The sequence below is a fragment of the Hylobates moloch genome, unplaced genomic scaffold (genome assembly GCF_009828535.3).
Source record: "Hylobates moloch isolate HMO894 unplaced genomic scaffold, HMol_V3 SCAFFOLD_16, whole genome shotgun sequence".
In the NCBI taxonomy this organism is placed as follows: Eukaryota; Metazoa; Chordata; class Mammalia; order Primates; family Hylobatidae; genus Hylobates; species Hylobates moloch.
This window is the reverse complement of record NW_026652291.1, coordinates 16940101-16963539: the sequence shown is the minus strand read 5'-3', so window position 1 is coordinate 16963539 and position 23439 is coordinate 16940101. Positions and strand designations below refer to the sequence as shown.

Below are 23439 nucleotides of genomic sequence, written 5' to 3'. Positions count from 1 at the left end.
CAGATGAGAATACAGCCTGCCTGACACCTCGATTGTAGCCTGAGACCCTGAGCAGAGGACCCAGTGAGGTTGACCCACAGAAACCATGAGATGATAAACGTTTGTGTTTTAAGCTGCTAAATTTGTGGTCATCTGTTATGCAGCAATGGATAACAGAGGTCACTCTCAGGAATTAGTGGATATGAGGGAGAAAGGAGACCTCTCTGTGTCTCCTTTGTTTCCCAGGTTTTGTGATCAGGGACAGGGAGAATTCAGCTATTGATACAAATTGGGGAATCAAGAGTAGTAACCTATTGAGTGGAGGAAGAGGAGATGAAGGCGACTTCTAAGTGCTGAATTGGGAGAAAATAAGAGTAGGCACTTAGAATTTGGGAGTGAAGTTTGTGTGAGAATTCAAGGCTGATGGAAAATTCGGTCATTATCAGCACAGAGTTCACAAGTCCTCAGAACAAAAGTGTTGTCCCACGGAGGGTGTTCAGAGAAGCAGGAGGATGGGATTCCTCTCGGGGAGAGGCCACGGGTGGGCCTGGGAGAAGGGAGGCAGAACCAAACCCAGGAGAGCCAGGGTAGTGCAGAGTCAAAGGCTTGACGGATTGGCTCTGTTGCTCTGGATAGTCCATTTTCCCTTCAAGGGCAATTGCAGTGCAACCTCTAAGGGGCAGACTCCATTTTACAGGTAAGAAAAGTTGAAATACCTGGACCGATACCATACTGACAGTGAGGGCTGGATTTGAACTCGCGTCTCATGTCACAGCCCAAGATCTTTCTGCTACACATTTAATTCATTCTTATCATCCAAAAGAGAATAAAATGAATAAGCGGAGGGCCAGCAGAGAGACTAACGAAAGGTCCCCGAGGTGCCCAGGAGACGGAGCGGCAAGGCCACCCACACGCGCACGCCGCCGCCGTCCTTGCCTGAGCACAGGTTTCGCGCGTACAAGGCGTGCGCAAGCGCGGACACGGGCGCATGCGCGCTCACTCCGGCGCGCAGTGCCGGCGGGGGCGGGGATACGCCGTGTGCGCGGCCGGGGGCGGAACGGAGGAGGAGGCGGTGGTGGCCTGGCTGCGGGGTAGGAGTCCGCGGCAGCCTCCGGGTAAGCCAAGCGCCGCGCAGTGCTGAGTTCCCGCACGCCGCAGAGCCATGGAGATCGGCACCGAGATCAGCCGCAAGATCCGGGTGAGACCCGTGCCGGGCGGGGGTAGGAAGCCACGTCTCGGCGAGCGGCCGGTTGTCAGGAGTAACGGGGACCGTGGGCCCGGATGGACGCCGCGGCCTGGCCTCCGCTGGACGCTCCTGGCGGGCTGCGGCTCCTCCTCGTCCAGGCCGCCTCGGGCCTGGGGACATTTGCGGCCTCTGAGCGGGGCTGCGGCTGAAGTAGCCGCCGGGAAATGCAACTACAGGCGCAGGCCTGGCTGGAGCAACCTCCCGCAGCGCGCCGCTTTCGATCCGCTGCGGGAGGTGGGCGCCGCGGGGCCGGAGCTGGAGTGGGGTGCGGGGTGGGGGGCGGTGCAGGCGAGGCTCCTCCCCGCCCCCGCCCGGGGATCCGGAGGTGCGCGCACCAGCAAAGTGGCCTCAGCCGCTGTAGAGTCCGGTCTTGTTTTCCTAGAGCCGCCTTTCTCACATGCACGTTTGCTCTTTTTCTCTCAGAGTGCCATTAAGGGGAAATTACAAGAATTAGGAGCTTATGTTGGTAAGTGTTTTTTTGGTTGTTAGTCTCACAGAATTTAGAGTTTGCAGCTAATTGAATTTTAGTGAATGCATATTTCTCAACGTACTTTGGACATTGGGAGAGACTCCCTTCTACCTTCTTCAAATCTTACACTCCTTGGTTACTTCTTTATCATCTTTTGCAACCTTGTTTTTTTTCTCCCAAACCTCCTTCTGTTATGGTGTTTTGAAATTTAGTTTCCTCCGTTAAGGCTCTGTCACATTTTACATAATGTTTGACCGAATTTTATTTTATGTTTTTCCTATTCTCTCTCTCTCTCTCTCTCTCTCTCTCTCATTTTAAATTCTAGGGACGGGTCTCGCTACGTTGCCCAGGCTGGTCTTAACTCCTGGGCTCAAGCAATTATCTGACCTTAGCCTCCCTAGGTGCTGGGAGTGCGGGGATTATTGGTGTGAGCCACCATGCCTGTTTAAAGTTTCCTATTCTTGTTACTTTCCTCTTGACATTTGTTTTTAGAAATCTGATTTTGAATATGAATGTTTGATGCTTTCTGACATTTGCTTCTGTAATGGTTCAGTGAGTTTTATTTTCCGATCTCTTTATGTTTTCCCTATTTCTGAAACAGGCTTTTTCCCTTATTCTTTTATAATTTGAGTGTTTACTCTGGGTCAGGTACTGTGCTTAACTGTGGTATATGCATTAACTCAAGATAATCCCTACCAGAACCCTGGAAGGTAAGTGGCAGTATCTTTGACTGTGTAAACAAGGAAACAGGCTTTGCCTACTTGAGCAAGGTTTTATGGTTTGCCCCCAAAGCTGGTGCCTCCTATAAAAACAATAGCTACCACTTATGACAGTGGTTCTCAAAGTGTGGGAGACTCCAAGGGTCTCTGAAGTCAAAACTGTTTTCATATTAATACTAAGATGGTATTTGCTGTTTTTCACTGTGGTGGTGTTTGGATTGTGTAAAACTAATGGTTGATAAAACTTGTCAGCATAGTAACACCATAATGAAATCACATTCAAATCACTCCCCCCTTGTAGTTGTTTTTTTTTTTTTAAGCCAATTGCACTTAAAATGTCATCCATGAAGATGTGAAGTCCAGGATTTACAAAATATTTTTAATCTTCTTAGTATTCAGTGTGAGGAAATAGAAATGCTCATAAAACATTTTTATTGTATACTGAAATGTGGTTGTTTTGAGGAAAATCATTTGAGTTGAGAACTAAGCCACCTCTTTCAGGGAACATCTTTTTTTTTTTTTTTTTTTCCTGAGACAGAGTTTCGCTCTGTCGCCCAGGCTGGAGTGCAGTGGTGCGATCTCGGCTCACTGCAAGCTCCGCCTCCCAGGTTCACGTCATTCTCCTGCCTCACCCTCCCGAGTAGCTGGGACTACAGGCGTGCACCACCTACGCCCGGCTAATTTTTTTTGTATTTTAGTAGAGACGAGGTTTCACTGTATTAGCCAGGATGGTCTCTATCTCCTGACCTTGTGATCCGCCTGCCTTAGCCTCTCAAAGTGTTGGGATTACAGGCATGAGCCACCGCGCCCGGCCAGGGAACATCATTTTTAACTTCAAAGTACTGACAAACTGGTTACATACACTAGGATATTTGGCAGATATTTACTTGAAAGTGAACAAAGAAAAGAATCCATAGTCTTTGTTGCCAATCACATGTGAGCTTTCAAATGAAAATTAGAATTTTGGAAAATCTGAGCCCGCCTCCATGAATTTCACAGCTTCCCAGTACTTAAAAAAATTCTGATTAAATAAATGGTGATTTAAAAAAAATTTATTATTATTTTTTTTTGAGATGGAATTTCACTCTTTGCCCAGGCTGGAGTGCAGTGGCATGATCTTGGCTCACTGCAACCTCTGGCTCCTGGATTCAAGCGATTCTTTTGCCTCAGCCTGCCGAGTATCTGGGATTACAGGCATCCGCCAACTACACGCAGCTAATTTTTTGTATTTTTAGTAGAGACAGGATTTCACCATGTTGGCCAGACTTGTCTGGAACTCCTGACCTTGTGATTTGCCCGCCTCAGCCTCCCAAAGTGCTGAGATTACAGGTGTGAGCCACCGCACCCGGCCAACTCAATGGTGATATTAAAAAATAATTATTTTATATTGCATAATGAAATATATCAACGTGTCAGTGGTTTTTGTAGCTAAGTGAACCAATCTTTTCTAAATAACCAATGCATAATATTACAAAATTATGCATGGATTAAAGACTTATTTAAACTGTGGGGTGGGTCAGTGGATTTCTGTACAACAGTTCAAAAAGGTCATTGACGTATTTGACATTCCACATTGCTTTAACATTTAATAAGCTACCACTTGTTTAGTTTTGGTGTAGTGTTACAGAAGAATATCCACCTTATCTGAAAAGACTATCAGAATACTCCTTTTTCTACTGCATATCTGTGAGACCAGATTTTTTCATATTCTTCGGTCATAAGCACATAGAACAAGATATATAAAAATATGAAACAAGGCCAGTCTTTGCAGTAAATTTTTTTTTTCTTTTTTTTTGAGATGGGGTCTCACTCTGTGGTTCGGGCTGGAGTGCAGTGGTGCAATCTTGGCTCACTGCAACCTCTGCCTTCCAGGTTCAAGCAATTCTCCTGCCTCAGCTTCCCGAGTAGCTGGGATTACAGGCACCTGCCACCACCCCTGGCTAATTTTTGTGTTTTTAGTGGAGACGGTGTTTCACCATGTTGGCCAGGCTGATCGCGAACTCCTGACCTCAGATGATCCACCTGTCTCGGCTTCCCAGAGTGCTGGGATTACAGGCGTGAGCCACCGTGCCTCACCTAATTTTTTTTTTTTGGAAAACTTAATAAAAATAATATTACTTGTGTTAATATAATTGAGTTTGTGATTAACACGTGATGGATGTATTTTTTAATGAATTAATAAATACTTTTTAGTTAAAAATGATCAGTTCTGATTTTGAACACAGTAAATGATAGAACCTGCATAAACCAGAGAAGGGTCCCAAGACCAAACAGTTTGAGAATTGATAATTTATGGAGTACTTACCACCATTTGCTGGGCACTTTCATAAACGATTTGTTGTCAGGATTGTTGGAAGACTAACAGATGAGAGAATTGAGGCTCAAAGAAAATGAAGCTGAACCAAGATTTATTTATTCTTTTATTCTCTCAACACTTGAACTGCATTTTTTATATTTTTCTTTGAAACAAAAAACGTACTTCTGAAGTGAACCTTTCTGCCTGCATGGAAATATTACAAGTGTTTAAGGTATTAAAGAAATTTGTCACAGCACGGTGGTTCACGCCTGTAATCCCAGCACTTTGGGAGGCCGAGGTGGGTGGATCATTTGAGGTCAGGAGTTCGAGACCAGCCTAGTCAACATGTTGAAACCTGGTGTCTACTAAAAATACAAACATTAGCTGGGTGTGGTGGCAGGCGCCTGTAATCCCAGCTACTCTGGAGGCTGAGGCAGGAGAAACGCTTGAACCCAGGAAGCAGAGGTTGCAGTGAGCTGAGATTGTGCAACTACACTCCAGCCTGGGAGACAGAGCGAGACTCTGTCGCAAAAGAAAAAAAAAAAAAACTCGAATGGAGTTTTGGGGATCAGAGATTAGAGTTCCTGATAACAGCTTTTGCTTCCTTGTCTTCTTACTGAGGTTTTTGTTTTTTTAAATCCTAGACCTTACTCTCATAATCACTGTAGGATTACCACTGTGAGGGTGTGTTTTGGCTTCTTTTATTTATTTTATTTTATTTACTTATTTATTTATTTATTTTATTTATTTTTTTGAGACAGAGTCTTGCTCTGTTGCCCAGGCTGGAGTTCAGTGGCAGGATCTCAGCGTACTGCAAGCTCCACCTCCTGGGTTCACGCCATTCTCCTGCCTCGGCCTCCCGAGTAGCTGAGACTATAGGCGCTCACCACCACACCTTGCTAATTTTTTGTATTTTTAGTAGAGACGGGGTTTCACCGTGTTAGCCAGGATGGTCTCGATCTCCTGACCTTGTGATCTGCCCGCCTTGGCCTCCCAAAGTGCTGGGATTACAGGCATGAACCACCGTGCCCGGCCTTTTTTTTTTTTTTCTTTTTTCTTTTTTTGTCCTAGGCCTCACCCTTATAATCATTGTAGGATTACCACTGTGAGGGTAAAACAGTGCATTGAGTTGACATTATTTAATGTTAAAATTGAGTTTTTTAAATGATGTGGAGCTTTTGGGTCTGTTTGTTTATTTGATGTTGCTACAAGTTTGTTACTGTGAGTAATTGAAACCTGCCTTTAGCAAGAGTAAAGATGTTCACTTGAGAAATGAGTGTTATTTTGAAACATTGCAAATTAAAACTAAACAAAACTCAATTCTTTTTCTTGGGGAATGGTCATATATTTCCCATAAGCTTCTTTGAAATTAATAAGCATTATTAAAAAGATTCAAGAAAGTGAATGCACGCTCAAGTTTGACCCTATAATTCAGAATGTTTAGTTTTGTAAGTATCAATTATTCTTAATTTCTATTCTTCTAGTAATTGAAATACCTGTGGAATGAAGAGAAAAAAATTAAAGCTAAGCCATCTTGTCCAATATAATTCCACTAGAGCTCTGAGACTCTAAAGCTTAGAGCTACATCTATGTTTTCAAGCACATCAACTTTAAGAAGAAAGTTTTGAGGAAACAAAGTTTTGATATACCTTTCCTTTTAAATAGATGAAGAACTTCCTGATTACATTATGGTGATGGTGGCCAACAAGAAAAGTCAGGACCAAATGACAGAGGATCTATCCCTGTTTCTAGGGAACAACACAATTCGATTCACCATATGGTATGTTTCTGAATTTTTGTGCCTCAGACCAAAGTTTGGCACAAGCCTGAGTTGATATTCTGTCCAAAGAGAGGTTCTTGACACTTGAGTTAGGTTTAATTTGGAGAGGCAGTTTGTGAGTGATGAGAGCACAGCCTCTGTATTAGTCCGTTTTCACAGTGCTATGAAGAAATATCCGAGACTGGGTAATTTCTAAAAGAAACAGGTTTAATTGACTCAGAGTTCCACATGGCTGGGGAGGCCCCAGGAAACTTACAATCATGGTGGAAGGGGAAGCAAGCACCTTCTTCACAAGTCGACAGGAAAGAGAACAGTGAAGGAGGAACTTCCAGAGACTTAATATAAAATCATAAGATCTTATGAGAACTCACTGTCTCTTGAGAACTCGGGAACTCACTGTCTCTTGAGAACTCACTATCATGAGAACATCGTGGGGGAAACCACCCCCATGATCCAGTCACCTCCCTCCCTTGACAGGTGGGGATTACAATTCAATATAAGATTTGGGTGGGGACACAGAGCCAAACCTTATCAGCCTCTGAAGCCAGACAGCCAAAGTTGAATCTTGGCCCTATGTCTTGCCTTGGTTTCTCTAGCTATAAAATGGGAATAGTACAGTCACTTGTTTTATAAAATTATTGTTGAGGATCAAATGGGCTAATATGTGTGAAGTACTTACAGGTGTCTCTATCTTTTCCCTAAGGAATTCTTAGTATATGTCGGCTATACTTATTATGTTTCTTTTGTAAACTTCTATATCTTTTTTTTTGAGACAGGGTCTTGCTCTGTCACCCGGGCTGGACAGGGACAGCACATGGCTCCCTGCAGCCTCGATCTCCTGGTTTCAAGTGATCATCCCATTGCAGTCCCCTCCCTCCTGCACTCCCATGCCTGGCTAATTTTTAAATTTTTTGTTCAGACAGGGTCTTAGTATGTTGCCCTGGATGGTGTTAACTCCTGGGCTCAAGCAGTCCTCCCGCCTTGGCCTTCAGAAGTCTTGGGGTTATAGGTATGAGCCACCACACCTGGCCAGCTTCTGTATCTTAATAGTTCCTTTTCCCCCACCAAAACCAGTTACAGATTTTTTTTGAACTGGGTTGGCTTCTTATATTGCCTTTTACAATGAGTTACCTTTTACAGGGCAAGGTTTTCTGTTTCTCACTTTTTAAGCTTTTTATTAAACTCACACCTTCATTTTGAGTAATAATTATAGTGTAATGTTACAGCATATTTTGAGATTATTTATAAGTTTTTTTAAGTTTGGAATTTTAAAATAGGCAACTTTGCTTTTATACATAAATTACTGTTATATGCCTTTAGTTGAGAATACTGACTAGAAGAGTAAGATTCAACTTAAGATGCTAGGTCCTGGCCGGGCACGGTGGCTCAAGCCTGTAATCCCAGCACTTTGGGAGGCCGGGGCGGGCGGATCACGAGGTCAGGAGATCGAGACCATCCTGGCTAACACGGTGAAACCCCGTCTCTACTAAAAATACAAAAACTTAGCCAGGCGAGGTGGCGGGCGCCTGTAGTCCCAGCTACGCCAGAGGCTGAGGCAGGAGAATGGCGTGAACCCAGGGGGGCGGAGCCTGCAGTGAGCCGAGATTGCACCACTGCACTCCAGCCTGGGTGAAAGAGCGAGACTCCGTCTCAAAAAAAAAAAAAAAAAAAAAAATATGCTAGGTCCTGGTACCAGGTTTGAGGTAAAGTGAGGATGAGGGCTGGAGGATAATGATGTAGCTGAGAATAGACAGAAGAAATACTTTATTAGGCCCCTCAGACTAGGAACTACCAGTTACCGCGAAAGGTGATGATGTAGCAGAAGTTAAGTGAGCAAGTGGCCTGCCGAATTTGAATGGCAAGAGGAGGCACTAAGTGGGGAGGTGAGCCTGGTTAAGTTCTTGCCTTTATACCAAAGGTCGTCTTCAAGGTGTTTTTGCCCAAGTAGGCAACTGTATGCTTATCAACCTTCTTGAAATTCTGCACAGAATTCTCTGGGTTTATACATTGCACAAATTTGAAGAACATTGTATAGTGGTCATCAGTTGTTATGATACACACACTGCTGCCTCACTGTGGGTGACCCAACCCATTTGTTACTATTTGTCCCCAGAGGTTATTCTCTCCCAGCCCCCCGCAAAAAAAGATTGTGGGTCTTTTGACTGGGGAAATTACCATTATTGTGAGTACTATCTTTTTTTTCTAAAGTGACTGAGTAGATCCTTTTCTCTGATAACTTGATGGAATACTTATACAGATTTTTAAAACAGACTACCAAATGAATTTAAAACCAAATTAATTCAACATTCTCATCTGGCCATAAATTGAGTTCTTTAACATGTAGTGATGCAAAGGGTGATGTCCCCATTTTGACACTTTACTTTCTTAAGTTAGTGTTCATTAACACCAGCCCCAAACAGACTATTATGATTATTTGGAGCCTTGAAGTAATTGTGTCCGTGGGGACAGTAGCATGTGACTAGGGTTCTCACTGAAACATTATGAGATTTCTGGCATTTTTTGGGAGGTACTGGGAAGGGATGTAAGGCAAATTACCTCATTTATAACTACCAAAACAGGTTATGTTACAAGCAAGATTACAGCCTTACAGCATCAGTTTTGAAAGTAATAGAGTGAAATTATATAGCATAGTTTGAGATTATAACTTTTTTTAACCTCTCAGAATTAAGTTGTCCAAGACACCATCTAATTTAAGCAGTTAATATAAGCTGCTTAAATGGTTGTAATAATAAGCAATATTACATGTTTATGATACTTGTTTTACTGTAAGCTACAGTATATGTTTAGTACTTAGAAAACAGTGTGACATATTTTGTAGACTAAGACTTGTCAGATGATATTCTTTCCCATATTTTTGCAGAGGCTAGATGTTGAAAACAGTGAAGAAAAAAATACAATTTTTTATTGACTTCTGTAGGATTTATACAAAGCCTTTTTTTAAAAATGTGAAATTTGAAAGTTAATACCATTAATTCACTAAATACAGCTTATCAGTATTTATCTCAGCTAGGTGTGGTGGCTCATGCCTGTAATCTCAGCACTTTGGGAGGCTGAGGCAGGTGGTTCTCTCAAGTCCAGGACTTCAAGACCAGCCTGGACAACACAGTGAAACCCCGTCTCTATTTAAAAATAATAAAAATAAAAAAAAATAAAAAAAAATTATCTCTGAATATAATGTCATAAATTTAGAGTGACAGTTGAATTGAAATCTTTATTAACGGAAGCTTTATTTTTGTTTTTTGTTTTTTTCCTCAGGCTTCATGGTGTATTAGATAAACTTCGCTCTGTTACAACTGGTAAGATTCATAACATTGTTTTTTTTTTTAAATTTCTGCTTGCTATGGCATATGATTTGTTTCTTTCTAAAGTCATAGTGCTTTGGGAAAAACCCATCACTTTCAAAACAGTGGTTCATTTGAACTTTTTTAGAAAGCACATATTTTTATGAACTTAAGAGCAGTAAATTTAACATAATTCAAAGATAATTTAAGTGTGGGAGAGGGAGCAGTGCACTTTATCCGCAGGAAATAATTACATATGTGTGCAAAGATTTAGCCTTAAGGATATTTCGGTATTTTATAATTGAAAACAGTTTAAAAGTTCAGTAATAATAAACGAAATTGTTGTATTACCATGTGTGGAATAATATTCAACTATTAAAAATAATGTTGTGGAAGAATAACATGAGAATATACACACATAAGATACATGTTTTAAAAAACATGTATATGTGCTCTTCCCCTGAAAAATCACCTTTGAGATAATTGGTGATTTTTATTTATATTTTTAAAATTTTCTACAATAAACGTGTTGCTTTTGAATTGGTGATGAGGAAGGAAAAGACTTAAAGTAATAAAAATAGATGGCCAGGCACTGTGGCTCACGCCTGTAATCCCAGCATTTTGGGAGGCCAAGGTGGGCGGATTATAGGCTCAGGAGATGGAGATCATCCTGGCCAACCAACATGGTGAAACTCCATCTCTACTAAAAATACAAAAATTAGCCAGGCATCGTGGCACGTGCCTGTAATCCCAGCTACTTAGGGAGGCCGAGGCAGGAGAATCGCTTGAACCAGGGATTTGGAGGTTGCAGGGAGCCGAGAACGTGCCACTGCCCTCCAGCCTGGCGACAGAGCGAGACTACATCTCAAAAATAAATAAGTAAATAAAAACAAAAAATAAAAATAGATTAAAAGGACTGTATTTTTCTTTTCAGAACCCTCTAGTCTGAAGTCTTCTGATACCAACATCTTTGATAGTAACGTGCCTTCAAACAAGAGCAATTTCAGTCGGGGAGATGAGAGGAGGCATGAAGCTGCAGTGCCACCGCTTGCCATTCCTAGCACGAGACCTGAAAAAAGAGATTCCAGAGTTTCTACAAGTTCGCAGGAGTCAAAAACCACAAATGTCAGGTAAGAGTTTGGTGTAGACCTGCTGTGGGCAGATGGCTCTGTGTATGTGACATTTATATTAGTTTTTATGTCTTTCAGTTTGCTGTTCTCAGCAATTTTTAGAAACAGTGAAGTGATCATGAGTAGTTTTTTGAATAAAATAATGGATAAGATCTAAGTATGATTATCTTTTATCACAAATTTAGTAAATCAAAGTTTAAAGAAAGTGCAATTTCAAAGTAGTTTTGAATGGAATACGTAAAGGGAATATCCTCAGTTTTTTCATTGAAATTTTTCAAGTAAACATTCTTTAAAGATTTGGAGATAATTGCCCTAATTTGGCTATAATACATTTTGTTGTTCTTTTAAATAGACAGACTTATGATGATGGAGCTGCAACCCGACTAATGTCAACAGTGAAACCTTTGAGGGAGCCAGCACCCTCTGAAGATGTGATTGATATTAAGCCAGAACCAGATGATCTCATTGATGAAGACCTCAACTTTGTGCAGGAGAATCCCTTATCTCAGAAAAAACCTACAGTGACACTTACATATGGTTCTTCTCGCCCTTCTATTGAAATTTATCGACCACCTGCAAGTAGAAATGCAGATAGTGGTGTTCATTTAAACAGGTTGCAATTTCAACAGCAGCAAAATAGTATTCATGCTGCCAAGGAGCTTGACATGCAGAGTAGTTGGGTATATGAAACAGGACGTTTGTGTGAACCAGAGGTGCTTAACAGCTTAGAAGAAACGTATAGTCCGTTCTTTAGAAACAACTCGGAGAAAATGAGTATGGAGGTTTGTATGTACTTTTAAATTCTGGCTTATTAGGCTAAAAAATCAGCAGTTCTTGATACTAAATAATATATGAAGTAACTAAACACATATTCCAAGGCTGGGCGCGGTGGCTCATGCCTGTAATCGCAGCACTCTGGGAGGCCAAGGCAGGCGGATCACTTGAGGTCAGGAGTTTGAGACCAGCCTGGCCAACATGGTGAAACCCCGTCTCTACTAAAAATACAAAAAATTAGCCGGGCGTGGTGGCAGGCGCCTGTAGTCCCAGCTACTCGGGATGCTGAGGCAGGAGAATGGCGTGAACCCGGGAGGCGGAGCTTGCAGTGAGCTAAGATTGTGCCACTGCACTCCAGCCTGGGCGACAGAGCGAGACTCCATCTCAACCAAAAAATACCAAACACAAAAAAACCAAAAGAACATATTCCAAGTTTATTTTATTTTATTTTACTTTTTGAGAAGGAGTTTTGCTCTTGTTGCCCATGCTGGAGTGTGATGGCGCGATCTCAGCTCACTGCAACCTCCGCCTCCTGGGCTCAAGCGATTCTCCTGCCTCAGCCTCCCGATTAGCTGGGATTACCTGCCACCATGCCTGGCTAATTTTTTGTATTTTTAGTAGAGATGGGGTTTCACCATGTTGGCCAGGCTGGTCTTGAAATCCTGACCTTGTGGTCCATCTGCCTTGATCTCAGCTCACTGTACCCTCTGCTTCCCAGGTTCAAGTAATTCTCCTGATTCAGCCTCCTGAATAGCTGGGATTACAGGTGTGCATTAGCACGACCAGCTAATTTTTGTATTTTTAATAGAGATGGTGTTTCATCATGTTGGACCAGGCTGGTCTCGAACTCCTGACCTCAGGTGATCTGCCCTCCTCGGCCTCCCAAAATGTTGGGATTACAGGCGTGAGCCACGGCGCCCGGCCCCAAGTTTATTTTTAAATTGTTTTATCTGTTGTTTCTCATGATATACCAGATTTTCCTCTCCATGGCTTGCTCCTAGAGTTCTTTTATGTCACATCTGTATACCTTTTTGGGATTTCCAGCATTTGAGATATTACTCTTAAATTAATTTGGGGAGTTTCAATCAATTTTAGATTGTTCATGGTAATTGCTAGTGAGTAACCAATTAACTCTGTTTTATTAGTTTCCTCAATAACACTGTATGCAGCTGTTGATAAAATAAATGTAAAGTTCTAATTTTTGTTTTAGCAAAGGTTGACTGTTAGGGATAATTTTTATATTTATAGTATTTATTTATTTATTTATTTATTTATTTTGATACGGTGTCTCTGTCGCCAAGGCTGGAGTGCAGTGGCATGATCTTGGCTCACTGCATCCTCCACCTCCCGGGTTCAAGTGATTCTTCTGCCTCAGCCTCCAGAGTAGCTGGGACTACAGGCGCATGCTGCCACGCTCCGCTAATTTTTGTATTTTTAGTAGAGACGGGGTTTCCCCATATTGGCCAGGCTAGTCTCAAAATCCTGACCTTGTGACCCGCCCACGTTGGCCTTCCAAAGTGCTAGGATTACAGATGTGAGCCACCACACCCGGCCTCATATTTATATTTTTATATAAAACCAAGAAATACTCTGTGAATTTCTCATATTACTGTGTACTGTTTTTTTCTTAAAATGGAAACATTTTGTGATAGAACTTTTGTTATTTTCTGAGATTTGGTAAGCATAAATGTTATCTGATTGCAGGATGAAAACTTTCGGAAGAGAAAGTTGCCTGTGGTAAGTTCAGTTGTTAAAGTAAAAAAATTCAATCATGATGGAGAAGAGGAGGAAGAAGATGATGATTATGGGTCTCGAACAGGAAGCATCTCCAGCAGTGTGTCTGTGCCCGCAAAGCCTGAAAGGAGGTACCTTGAACGTGGCTGTAAATTAATCTTTAACTGCCTTGGTGGAGTCTTCCTGATTTATTGAAGAGAATAATCACGAAAATAATTTTTGTTTGTTTTTTGAGACGGAGTCTCGCTCTGTCAACCAGGCTGGAGTGCAGTGGCACAGTCTTGGCTCACTGCAACCTCTGCCTCCCAGGTTCAAGTGATTCTCCTGATTCAGCCTCCTGAATAGCTGGGATTACAGGTGTGCACTACCACGACCAGCTAATTTTTGTATTTTTATTAGAGATGGTGTTTCACCATGTTGGACCAGGCTGGTCTCGAACTCCTGTCCTCAGGTGATCTGTCCTCCTCAGCCTCCCAAAGTGTTGGGATTACAGGCGTGAGCCACCGCACCTGATGTAAATATTTAATGTAATACCATGTAAGACTTCCATTGGGTTTTGAGAAACACAATAATGAGAGAAATGGATTGCAGAGAATATTGACTAAATATGATGGTGGAGTGAGAGGGAACAACATCAGTTAAGATTCAGATTTATTATTTAAAAAAACTAAAAGGGGCCTAGGCATGGTGGCTCATGCCTGTACCTAGCACTTTGGGAGGCTGAGGCAGGAGGATTGCTTGAGACCAGGAGTTCGAGACCAGCCTGGGCAATGTAATGAGTCTTTGTCTCTAAAAAAATTAAAATAAATTAGCTGGTCATTGTGGCAGGCACCTGTAGTCCTAGACTGGAGAGGTGGATGTGGAAGCATTGCTTGAGCCTGGAAGTTTAAGGCTGCAGTGACACCACACTCCAGTCTGGGTGAGAGAGTAAGAGTCTGTCTAAAAAAAAATAAGGTTCCAGTGTAGTTGGCATTTTCTAAAAACTGCAGCTAGTCTGTTTAAAACCTAGAGAAGGTTGTGGTAAAGGCATAATAGATGGCTGGCCTGTGAAGAACTGAAATTTAAAGTTTAATAAAAATACCTTAACTCTTTTAGACCTTCTCTTCCACCTTCTAAACAAGCTAACAAGAATCTGATTTTGAAGGCTATATCTGAAGCTCAAGAATCTGTAACAAAAACAACTAACTACTCTACAGGTAATTTAAATGTATTATGTTTACACTTGGTGAGACATTTCTGTAATTCTTGAGTAAGCTGAAAATGATTGCTCCTTAAATTGTGGTAAAATAAAGGTGCCTGTCAGATGTCAAGACCAAGATGAGGTTCCCCTATAGAAAAATGGCTTTAAAAGGAAATTGACAAGTTTGAGAAACTTCACCAACTGTTAATGGACTGTAGTTTTTCAAGCACCGTATAATAGCTTTTATATCTTTCCAATGTGTGTGAAATATATAGTATGTAAACATTTTGAAGAGAATTTTGATGAAGTGGGACTTTCATATTAGTAGCATTAGATTCAACATTAGATATGAATTTATGTTGTCTAAAGGGAAGTACAACTGGACAATAATAGGTAGCTGAAGTTATAGAAATTTGTCAAACAGTAGTGTATAAACAAGGTTGGTTTCTTCCCTTTTGGTGGAACTCATTAATAGAATATAACGCAGAGAATTGACTAATTTGTGATGTTCCTGCTCCAATTCTAGTGGAAGTACTGAATAATTTTATGAGAGAATATAAAAGTATTACATGTTTCCAAAACAGGAGATGAATCAGCTGTAAGCTGGTCTTACGGAAAGCTGATTGTGAAGTGCAAACAACTGATGGGTGTCATTTTGTGTTGTCATTAAATTCTGTACTCTGGTCGACCTGTTGTAGCCAATGTGTAAACTTGTGTTAACAAGCTGATGGTAATGAGCTACTCTGAAAAGATTTAAGTTTTGCTGTGGATTTGATGGGTGTACTTACAGCATTGCCCTGCTTATCCACTCTCTCGCTTCTTTTTTTTGTGACCCCCTTCCTAAAATGAGGTAAGCTGTAGCCATCAGTTTTTTTGTTTTTTTCTTTTTTTGAGGCGAAGTCTTGCTCTGTTGCCCAGGCTGGAGTGCAGTGGTGTGATCTTGGCTTACTACAACCTCTGCCTCCTGGGTCCAAGCAATTCTCCTGCCTCGGCCTCCCAAGTAGCTGGGATTACAGGCACCCACTACCATGCCAGGCTAATTTTTTTGTATTTTTAGTAGAGACGGGGTTCCGCTTTGTTGGCCAGGCTGGTCTCGTACTCCTGACCTCAGATGATCACCTGCCTCGGCCTCCCAAAGTGCTGGGATTACAGGCGTGAGCCACCGCACCTGGCACCATCAGTTTTTGATCCTGATACTTGTCTGTCCTCTTGGTTCTCCTCATCCCCAATTTAACCTTGAACACAAAATTCAACAGGTTTTGGCATATAGAATAAGGATGATCAGGCAAAGGCGCACTCTTGACCTAATGATATATCTACATTTCATTTCCTGATCTATCAGCAGTATTAATTGTCTAGAATGATGGGAAGTTTAGAGAAGTTCCATGACTTTGAAATTTTCTTTCTTTACCTAGGTTATCTAAATTACAATTTGAAACTCATATAAGATCATGAAGCTAAGCTTAAATAAACCGCATTTTGTTGAAAATGAATACATATGTATTATATTGTATTCATGGTATGTGGTTGTATGGATATTGTTTACATATGTTTGGATAAATAGGTCAGGTATCTATCTCAGTAATGTTGTAAGAAAAAATGAATGGTATCTATGGATTGAACTCCTTATATGTATGTTCTGTTCTTTTCTTTTTCTTTTTTTTTTGGAGACAGAGTCTCACTCTGTTGCCCAGGCTGGAGTGCACAGTGGCGCAGTCTCGGCTCACTGCAACCTCCGCCTTCGGGGTTTAAGCAATTCTCCTGCCTCAGCCTCCTCAGTAGTTGGGATTACAGGTGTGTGCCACCATGCCCGGCTAATGTTTGTATTTTTAGTAGAAACGAGGTTTTGCCATGTTGGCCAGGCTGGTCTCAAACTCCTGACCTCAAGTGATCCACCCGCCTTGCCTCCCAAAGTGCTGAGATTACAGGCATGAGCCAGTGCTCCCAGCCTGAACTCCTCATGTGTTCTAAACCGAAGGAGGCATTTATATTTAATACGACATAGTCACTGTGGAGTTTTGATGTATTACTGCATTTGTATTTCTATCTTTTTTGCTTTTATGTGAAAGTCCCACAGAAACAGACACTTCCAGTTGCTCCCAGAACTCGAACTTCTCAAGAAGAATTGCTAGCAGAAGTGGTCCAGGGACAAAGTAGGACCCCCAGAATAAGTCCCCCCATTAAAGAAGAGGAAACAAAAGGCGATTCTGTAGAAAAAAACCAAGGTAATAACTTAAATGATGTTTCACTCTTTACTACAGTTTTTTCATGAGGCATTGAATATTTTCCAATGGATTTTATGAAATGTTACACTATGAAAAAAGTGATGATTAAGCCCAGAAATAGAATGAGAAGGATACCATGAGGAAGGTTCATACCAACACTTCAGAAAAATTTTTTTTTTAAAGAGGTAGGGTCTTGCTGTGTTGCCCAGGCAGTCCTCAAACTCCTGGGCTCAAGCAGTCCTCCTGCCTCAGCATCCTTAGTAGCTGGAAGTGTGTACAAGCGTGTGCCACTGCACCCAGCCTTTCTAGAAATTTTTAAAAGTCTTTTTATTGTGGAAATTTTTAATATTCTCAAAAATGGAAAGGCTAGTACAGTGAACTCTCATGAACCCAGTCATTAAGCCTTAGTTATTATCAGAATTTTGCTAGTCTTTAGATAGCTCCTTCTTAAAGATATATTTATTTCTGCATTCTTTCTTTTTCTCTTTTTGTTGATCCTACCCGTTTACCTGAACTTGAAATTTTAGTTACCTTTAAATCTCCCCTCTCTTAAACATCCTGTCTCTGACCTCCCATATGTGTCCCAGCAACCCTAATTTATCCCCTCGTGCTTAACATACATCAGTTGGCTTCGAGGTTTTTTTTTTTTTGCTTTTTTTTCAGCTTTCTCCCCCAATTCCTATACAATCTTTTGACTTCGAAAGTGTGTCTCTCATCTTCTGACTCCTTTGTGAAAGTATCTCTCCCCTCATCCTCATTACCCAGAACTTAATGCTGTTAGTTTGGACTTTTGGTGTCTCTGTTCTCTGAACCCTGGGCCTGCACAGCCCTTCTCCATGACTCTTCAGACCTTTTCTCTCTTTTGTCATTAAGAAGGATTCTTGTTTCTTCTGTTTCTTTTTCTACTAAGATTTGAATTTTAAAATCCCACCAAAAAAATCTGTATGCTTATTAATGTTATTTCTCACATACTTTTCAAGAACCTTGGAATATATTTTTTCATTTCTTCAAAACTGTCCTTTAAATTGTTCCTGGTTTCATGAAACCTTATGATTTCAAAATTGTCAGTTCTGTATTTGTCTCCTCATTGTGTCTCTTTAAAAATTTTTGACTGTATTGTTCAGTTTGCCGTGACAGCGTTATATACTATTCTGATAAATGATAGGCCTGAGGACAAGACCTGTTTGGCCCCCGAACAGCCAATAGGTACCAACTGGAAAATGTGAATGGGCCAAATTGAGAAGAGTAGCTGAAACTGAGGAGGGATTTTGCACAGTGTAGTGGCAGATGAGGCTAATCTAAAAGGGCTGCAGTGGTCTACTCCTTATGGAGTCTGTAATGTGTTGCACCAAGGTTTTCTTCAAAGACAGGGCTCTACGTGAGAGTCTTGGAGTGGAATCAAATGGAGCAGGGAAACAGACAATAGAGAAAAGGAAAGAATGTCAGATAAAAATAGGAGAGGAAAACAATAGGAAATCTCAAATCAAGGTGCCATATTTTTTAACATCACAAAATCAACAGAAGAAGGTTGTTGATTCTGAAGTTAGAATAGCTATCCAAAGCAAATTTTCCCCTAAAATGAACAACAGAAAAGTATCAAGGTCAAGTCCTGTGCCAAATTAAAAGATAAAAGGGAATAAAAGACAAAATAGCATTGTTTCAGTGAAAGCATGCTGAAAGGTATACCAAAAAGAAATACAATTTCAAAGTGAGCTAGAAGACATTATTTAAATAATACAAGACAAAGCCAAGAAAAACATAAAACAGAAGAACTTTGAGGCTGGGTGCAGTGGCTCATGCCTGTAATCCCAACACTTTGGGAGGCTGAGGCAGGAGGATCACTTGAGACTAGCCTGGGCAGCATAGCAAAACCCTGTCTCTACAAAAAATAAAAATACTAGCTGGGCGAGGTATACATCTTTAGTCCTGTCTCCTTGGGAGGCTGAGGTGGGAGGATTGCTGCAGCCCAGGAGGCTGAGGTTGCAGTGAGTCACGATCATACCATTGCCCTCCAGGGAGGCTGAGGTGGGAGGATTGCTGGAGCCCACTGAGGTTACAGTGAGCCACAATCATACCATTGCCCTCCAGGCAGGCTGAGGTGGGAGGATTGCTGGAGCCCAGGAGGCTGAGGTTGCAGTGAGCCATGATCATGCCATTGCCATCTAGTTTGGGCGATAGAGTGAGACCTTGTCTCAAGAGAAATGAAGACTAAATTAGAACTCGAGAATTAGTGTGTCTTAATAAAATAAAACATGCATGTAATCCCAGCAATTTGGAGGCCAAGGCGGGAGGATCACTTGAGGCCAGGAGTTGAAGATCAGCCAGGGCAACATAGCAAAACCTTATGGCTACAGAAAATAGCAATTTAAAAATAAATAAAATTAAAATATCTTCAGAGAAATTGAAGATAAAAGACAAGAACATTTTAAAAGTCTAAAAGGGCTCATGAGAAAGTGGCAAATATTGATAATAGGCAATAGAAATACAGTGTTTTTATAATAGGAATCTCCAAAGAAACAATATTCAGAGGAACAGAGCAAACATTAACTGTCTTTCAAGAAAACTTTCCTGAAGTGAAAACATACTTGAAACTGTTGCCTGAAAAATTGCACAGTATACCTGAGAATATTTGCTGAGAACCATAACACTAAGATGTATTATATAATTAATGAAATTTTAAAAATAAAATGGACATTTAGGCAAAAGGGGCACATGACTTAAAAGAAAAAGAAAGGTAGATTATCATCAGACTTTTCAACAGCATCACTTTTGTGCTGGAAATAAATGGACTAGCATATTTAAGATACTCCAGAAAAGAAAATGTGAGCCAAGAATTTAATGTCCAGCAAAAGTGACCTTTAGAAGTGATCCAGCACCAACTGTTATTTATATGCAGAAATTCAGTGACTGTTATTCCCGTGAACTTTTCTTAGGGAATCTAATGGAGGATGAGCTTCAGACAAGTAAAAGCCCGTTGTCCTGAATTTACATTGGAAATGTTTTGGAACTCACATTGTATTTTATATATAAATACATTTTTTTCTAGTTCTGTCTACTGGAAGGGCATAGAAACATTCGTCAACCCTTAGCATCATCCATAGTTCCCAGATTGTGGTCCTGGAATACTTCCTATTTAAAAAACTAGGCTTCTTGGGCTCGGTGCAGTTGCTCACGACTGTAATCCCAGCACTTTGGGAAGCCGAGGTGGGCAGATCACCTGAGGTCAGGAGTTCAAAACCAGCCTGGCCAGCGTGATGAAACCCCGTCTCTACTAAAAATACAAAAAAATTAGCCGGGCGTTGTGGTGTGCGCCTGTAGTCCCAGCTACTCAGGAGGCTGAGGCAGGAGAATCGCTTGGACTTGGGAGGCGGAGGTTGCAGTGAGCCGAGATTGTGCCACTGTACTCCAGCCTGGGCAACAGAGTGAGATTCCGTCTAAAAAAAAAATAAAAATGAAAAAACAAAGAACTAGGCTTCTTGAGAAATGTCTTTTTTCAGGTCTGGGGCAAGAAATGTTAACATGATCCTGGAATGGCTCAACATCCCAGATAGCAAAGAAGCTGTCAACGAATGGTAGACCATGTCCAAAGGATGCAGGAGCCGACTTAGAGAGGTTTCCATTGGCCAAAAATAGAATTATTTGAGATTCAGTAGGTGTAAATATCGCAGTGGATTAAAGCCCATTTAAATCCACAGTTTCATAATGACATTTTTAAAAAATAAGCTCTAACTAGTCCTACCTTCTGGAAGATAGTAGATATTCATTGTCTTGAAAACTGGGTAAATAAAATAATTGAACATTTATGCTGTCTTTTCTGTAAGAATGATACCACTGGGTAACCCCATAGGACAGGAGTTGGCGTCTGTTGGAACCAAACCGTGCCTATTCATGTATGTATTGTCCATGGCTACTTTCATACTACAACCTTAGTTGAATAGTTGCAACAGACCATATAGCTTGCATAGCCTAAAATAGCCTAAAAGATTTGCCAGCCTCTGATATAGTAGATGAGAGAAACATTTTCTTTTAAAATGATTTCAGCTAATAGGAGAACAAGATGGTAGAATTAGAGTTTTGCTTTTAAGAGTGAAAACCAGTTGTTTTGTGCCTCTTGATACAAAAGAACAGAACTTTTGTCTTGCCAAAAATGTAAACCTAAGTCATCAAGCTTCCAGTCCAGCAGTCAGTTTGCAAGAAGTTGCAGAGGTCAGAGGAATATGTTGGTTGAGCTTCACCATCAGTGTGCAGCCGGAAAAATAGTCTTTGGGACACTGTGGGTTGAATAGCCTGAGAATTTGAGATTAAAAGGCAAATCAAAGGAAAATAAAAGGAGCAGGATTAAACTGTAGTGGCTAGGGATACCCACTATGTGTGAAATTATAAAGAACCTCTAGGCGTTAATATAAAAAGCACATAGTGGTTGCTTTTGAAGAGGACTGATAAAGATGGAGCACACAGAGAGGCTTCTGGGGTGGCAGATGACGTTCTCTCTGTTGACTTGGATGGTAGTCAGAAGGGTGTTTTGCCTTACAAAAATTCATTAAGCTATATGTTTGTGTGGTTTTCTGTATTGTGTTTTAAAAGGGGACAGTTGAAATGGTGTCAGGTACCTTTGCTGATGAGGACTTTGGTATTACTAGATATATTTACAAGTGTGAAGTGATACTGCAAGCAACTATTACCTGTTAATGTGGTTACTCACTGTTGTACGGTAAAATCTGGGGCAGGTTTTTAAAATATAAACATGCACACTTATTGGCATAAGTTGTTGATAGCTTTTTTTTCTTCTTTTGTTTGAGCAGATAGCATTCTCTCATTTCTCTGGTGTCTTTATTTTTACTAGCTCACCCACCTCATGTGTACTTTTTGCTTTTTGTCTTGCCATCAGTCTGTCACTAGAAGTTTATTTTGCCGATCTTTTCAAAGACTTAACAACGTTATCCTGGCTTTATTGATTTTTTTGTTTTTTTGGTGTTTTTGTTTTCTATTTCATCGACTTGTGCTTTTTTTTTTTTTTTTTTTTTTAAGAGGCGAGGTCTCACTGTCGCCTAGGCTAGAGTACAGTGGCACAATTGTAGCTCACTGCAACCTCAAACACCTGGGCTCAAATGATCCTCCCACCTCAGGGACCATAGGCACACGCCACCATGCCCAGCTAATGTTTAAGTTTTTTTGTAAAGATGGAGTCTCACTATGTTGCCCAGGCTGGTCTGGAACTCCTGAGCTCAAGCAGTCCTCTTGCCTCAGCCTCCCAAAGTGCTAGGTTTACAGCTGTGAGCCACTGCACCTGGCCCGACTTCTCTTTTAATTTATCCTTCAATATTTTAAAAATTATTTACCTCAGCCTGTCTTCTTCTCAAATGTAAGCATTTGAGAAGAATACATATGACAGGTTTTAATTCATCATGTTTTCATTATCAGACTGTCTTTAATTTCCATTATAATTTTCATCATTGAAAGTGTGTTTTCTAGGCCGGGCGCGGTGGCTCACACTTGTAATCCCAGCACTTTGGGAGGCCGAGGCGGGCGGATCACGAGGTCAGGAGATCGAGACCACGGTGAAACCCCGTCTCTACTAAAAATACAAAAAAATTAGCCGGGCGTGGTGGCGGGCGCCTGTAGTCCCAGCTACTCGGAGAGGCTGAGGCAGGAGAATGGCGTGAACCCGGGAGGCGGAGCTTGCAGTGAGCCGAGATTGTGCCACTGCACTCCAGCCTGGGTGACAGAGCGAGACTCCGTCTCAAAAAAAAAAAAAAAAAAAAGAAAGTGTGTTTTCTATACAGTATTTGGAAGTGGTGTGTGTTTCTGTCTTTTAATCCTTTTTACTATATACATCTGACTTAATTGCATTGTGGTTAGACAATGTAATTTTTACAATGCATAGTTTTTGAAAATTGTTAACACTTGCTTAGTGCATAATCAAGTTTATGCATCTTCCACATGCATTTTGGAAGAAAGTGGACTAATTACTGGATTGGGAATTTTACATTTATTCAGTAGATAAAGCTCTACTGTTAATATTATTCAAATCTTGACCTTGCTGAGTTTTTGTGCTGCTTGACTTACCACTTGAGAAAGGGTGTTGAAATTGCCCAACATGATGACAGATTTATCTTAATTTCTCTTGTACTTATATCAGTTTTTGCTTTATTTTTAGGCTGTTATATACTATTAGTAGGTGCATACATATTTAAATTTGTTATATCTTCTTGCAAATTGAATCCCTTATCTTGATTTATGACCCTCTGCAGCAAAAGATGTTTTTATCTTAAAGTCAGTTTTGCCTGAGATTAATATAGCCATTTAATTATATTTGCTTTATATATCTGGTTTCCCTGCCTTTGTTTTCAGTTTTCTCTCTCTTGCTTTAGGTATATACAGTTGACCCTTGAACTGCACAAGTTTGAACTGTGTGGATCCACTCATACACTTATATGTGGATTTTTGAAAATAAATATATTGGAAATATTTTTTGAGATATGTGGCAATTTGAAAAAACTTGTAGATAAACTAGCCTAGAAATAGTGACAAAACTAAGAAAAATTTAGGTATGTCATGAACACATAAAATATATGTAGCTACTAGACTAACATTTACTATCTTAA

General features: G+C 40.8%; 1 protein-coding gene across 10 annotated transcripts in view; it reads left to right on the top strand.

Annotated features, from left to right (window-relative positions):
* The first annotated feature begins 1011 nt into the window (after positions 1 to 1011).
* The window catches only part of ZC3H14 (zinc finger CCCH-type containing 14), a 48841-nt gene continuing 26413 nt past the window's right edge, over positions 1012 to 23439 (top strand). For 6 of the 10 annotated variants that reach the window (XM_032134744.2, XM_032134743.2, XM_032134736.2 and 3 more), the window contains exons 1-9: positions 1013 to 1177; positions 1649 to 1691; positions 6375 to 6489; positions 9766 to 9806; positions 10726 to 10921; positions 11274 to 11703; positions 13400 to 13560; positions 14525 to 14625; positions 16679 to 16834. In XM_032134744.2, the coding sequence (XP_031990635.1) occupies positions 1142 to 1177; positions 1649 to 1691; positions 6375 to 6489; positions 9766 to 9806; positions 10726 to 10921; positions 11274 to 11703; positions 13400 to 13560; positions 14525 to 14625; positions 16679 to 16834 (1279 nt within the window). In that variant the 5' untranslated portion in view covers positions 1013 to 1141. Of the gene's footprint in view, positions 1178 to 1292; positions 1460 to 1648; positions 1692 to 6374; positions 6490 to 9765; positions 9807 to 10725; positions 10922 to 11273; positions 11704 to 13399; positions 13561 to 14524; positions 14626 to 16678; positions 16835 to 23439 lie in introns of those variants that run through there. The other 4 variants (XR_009210361.1, XM_032134737.2, XM_032134733.2 and 1 more) reach the window with 2 other exon arrangements.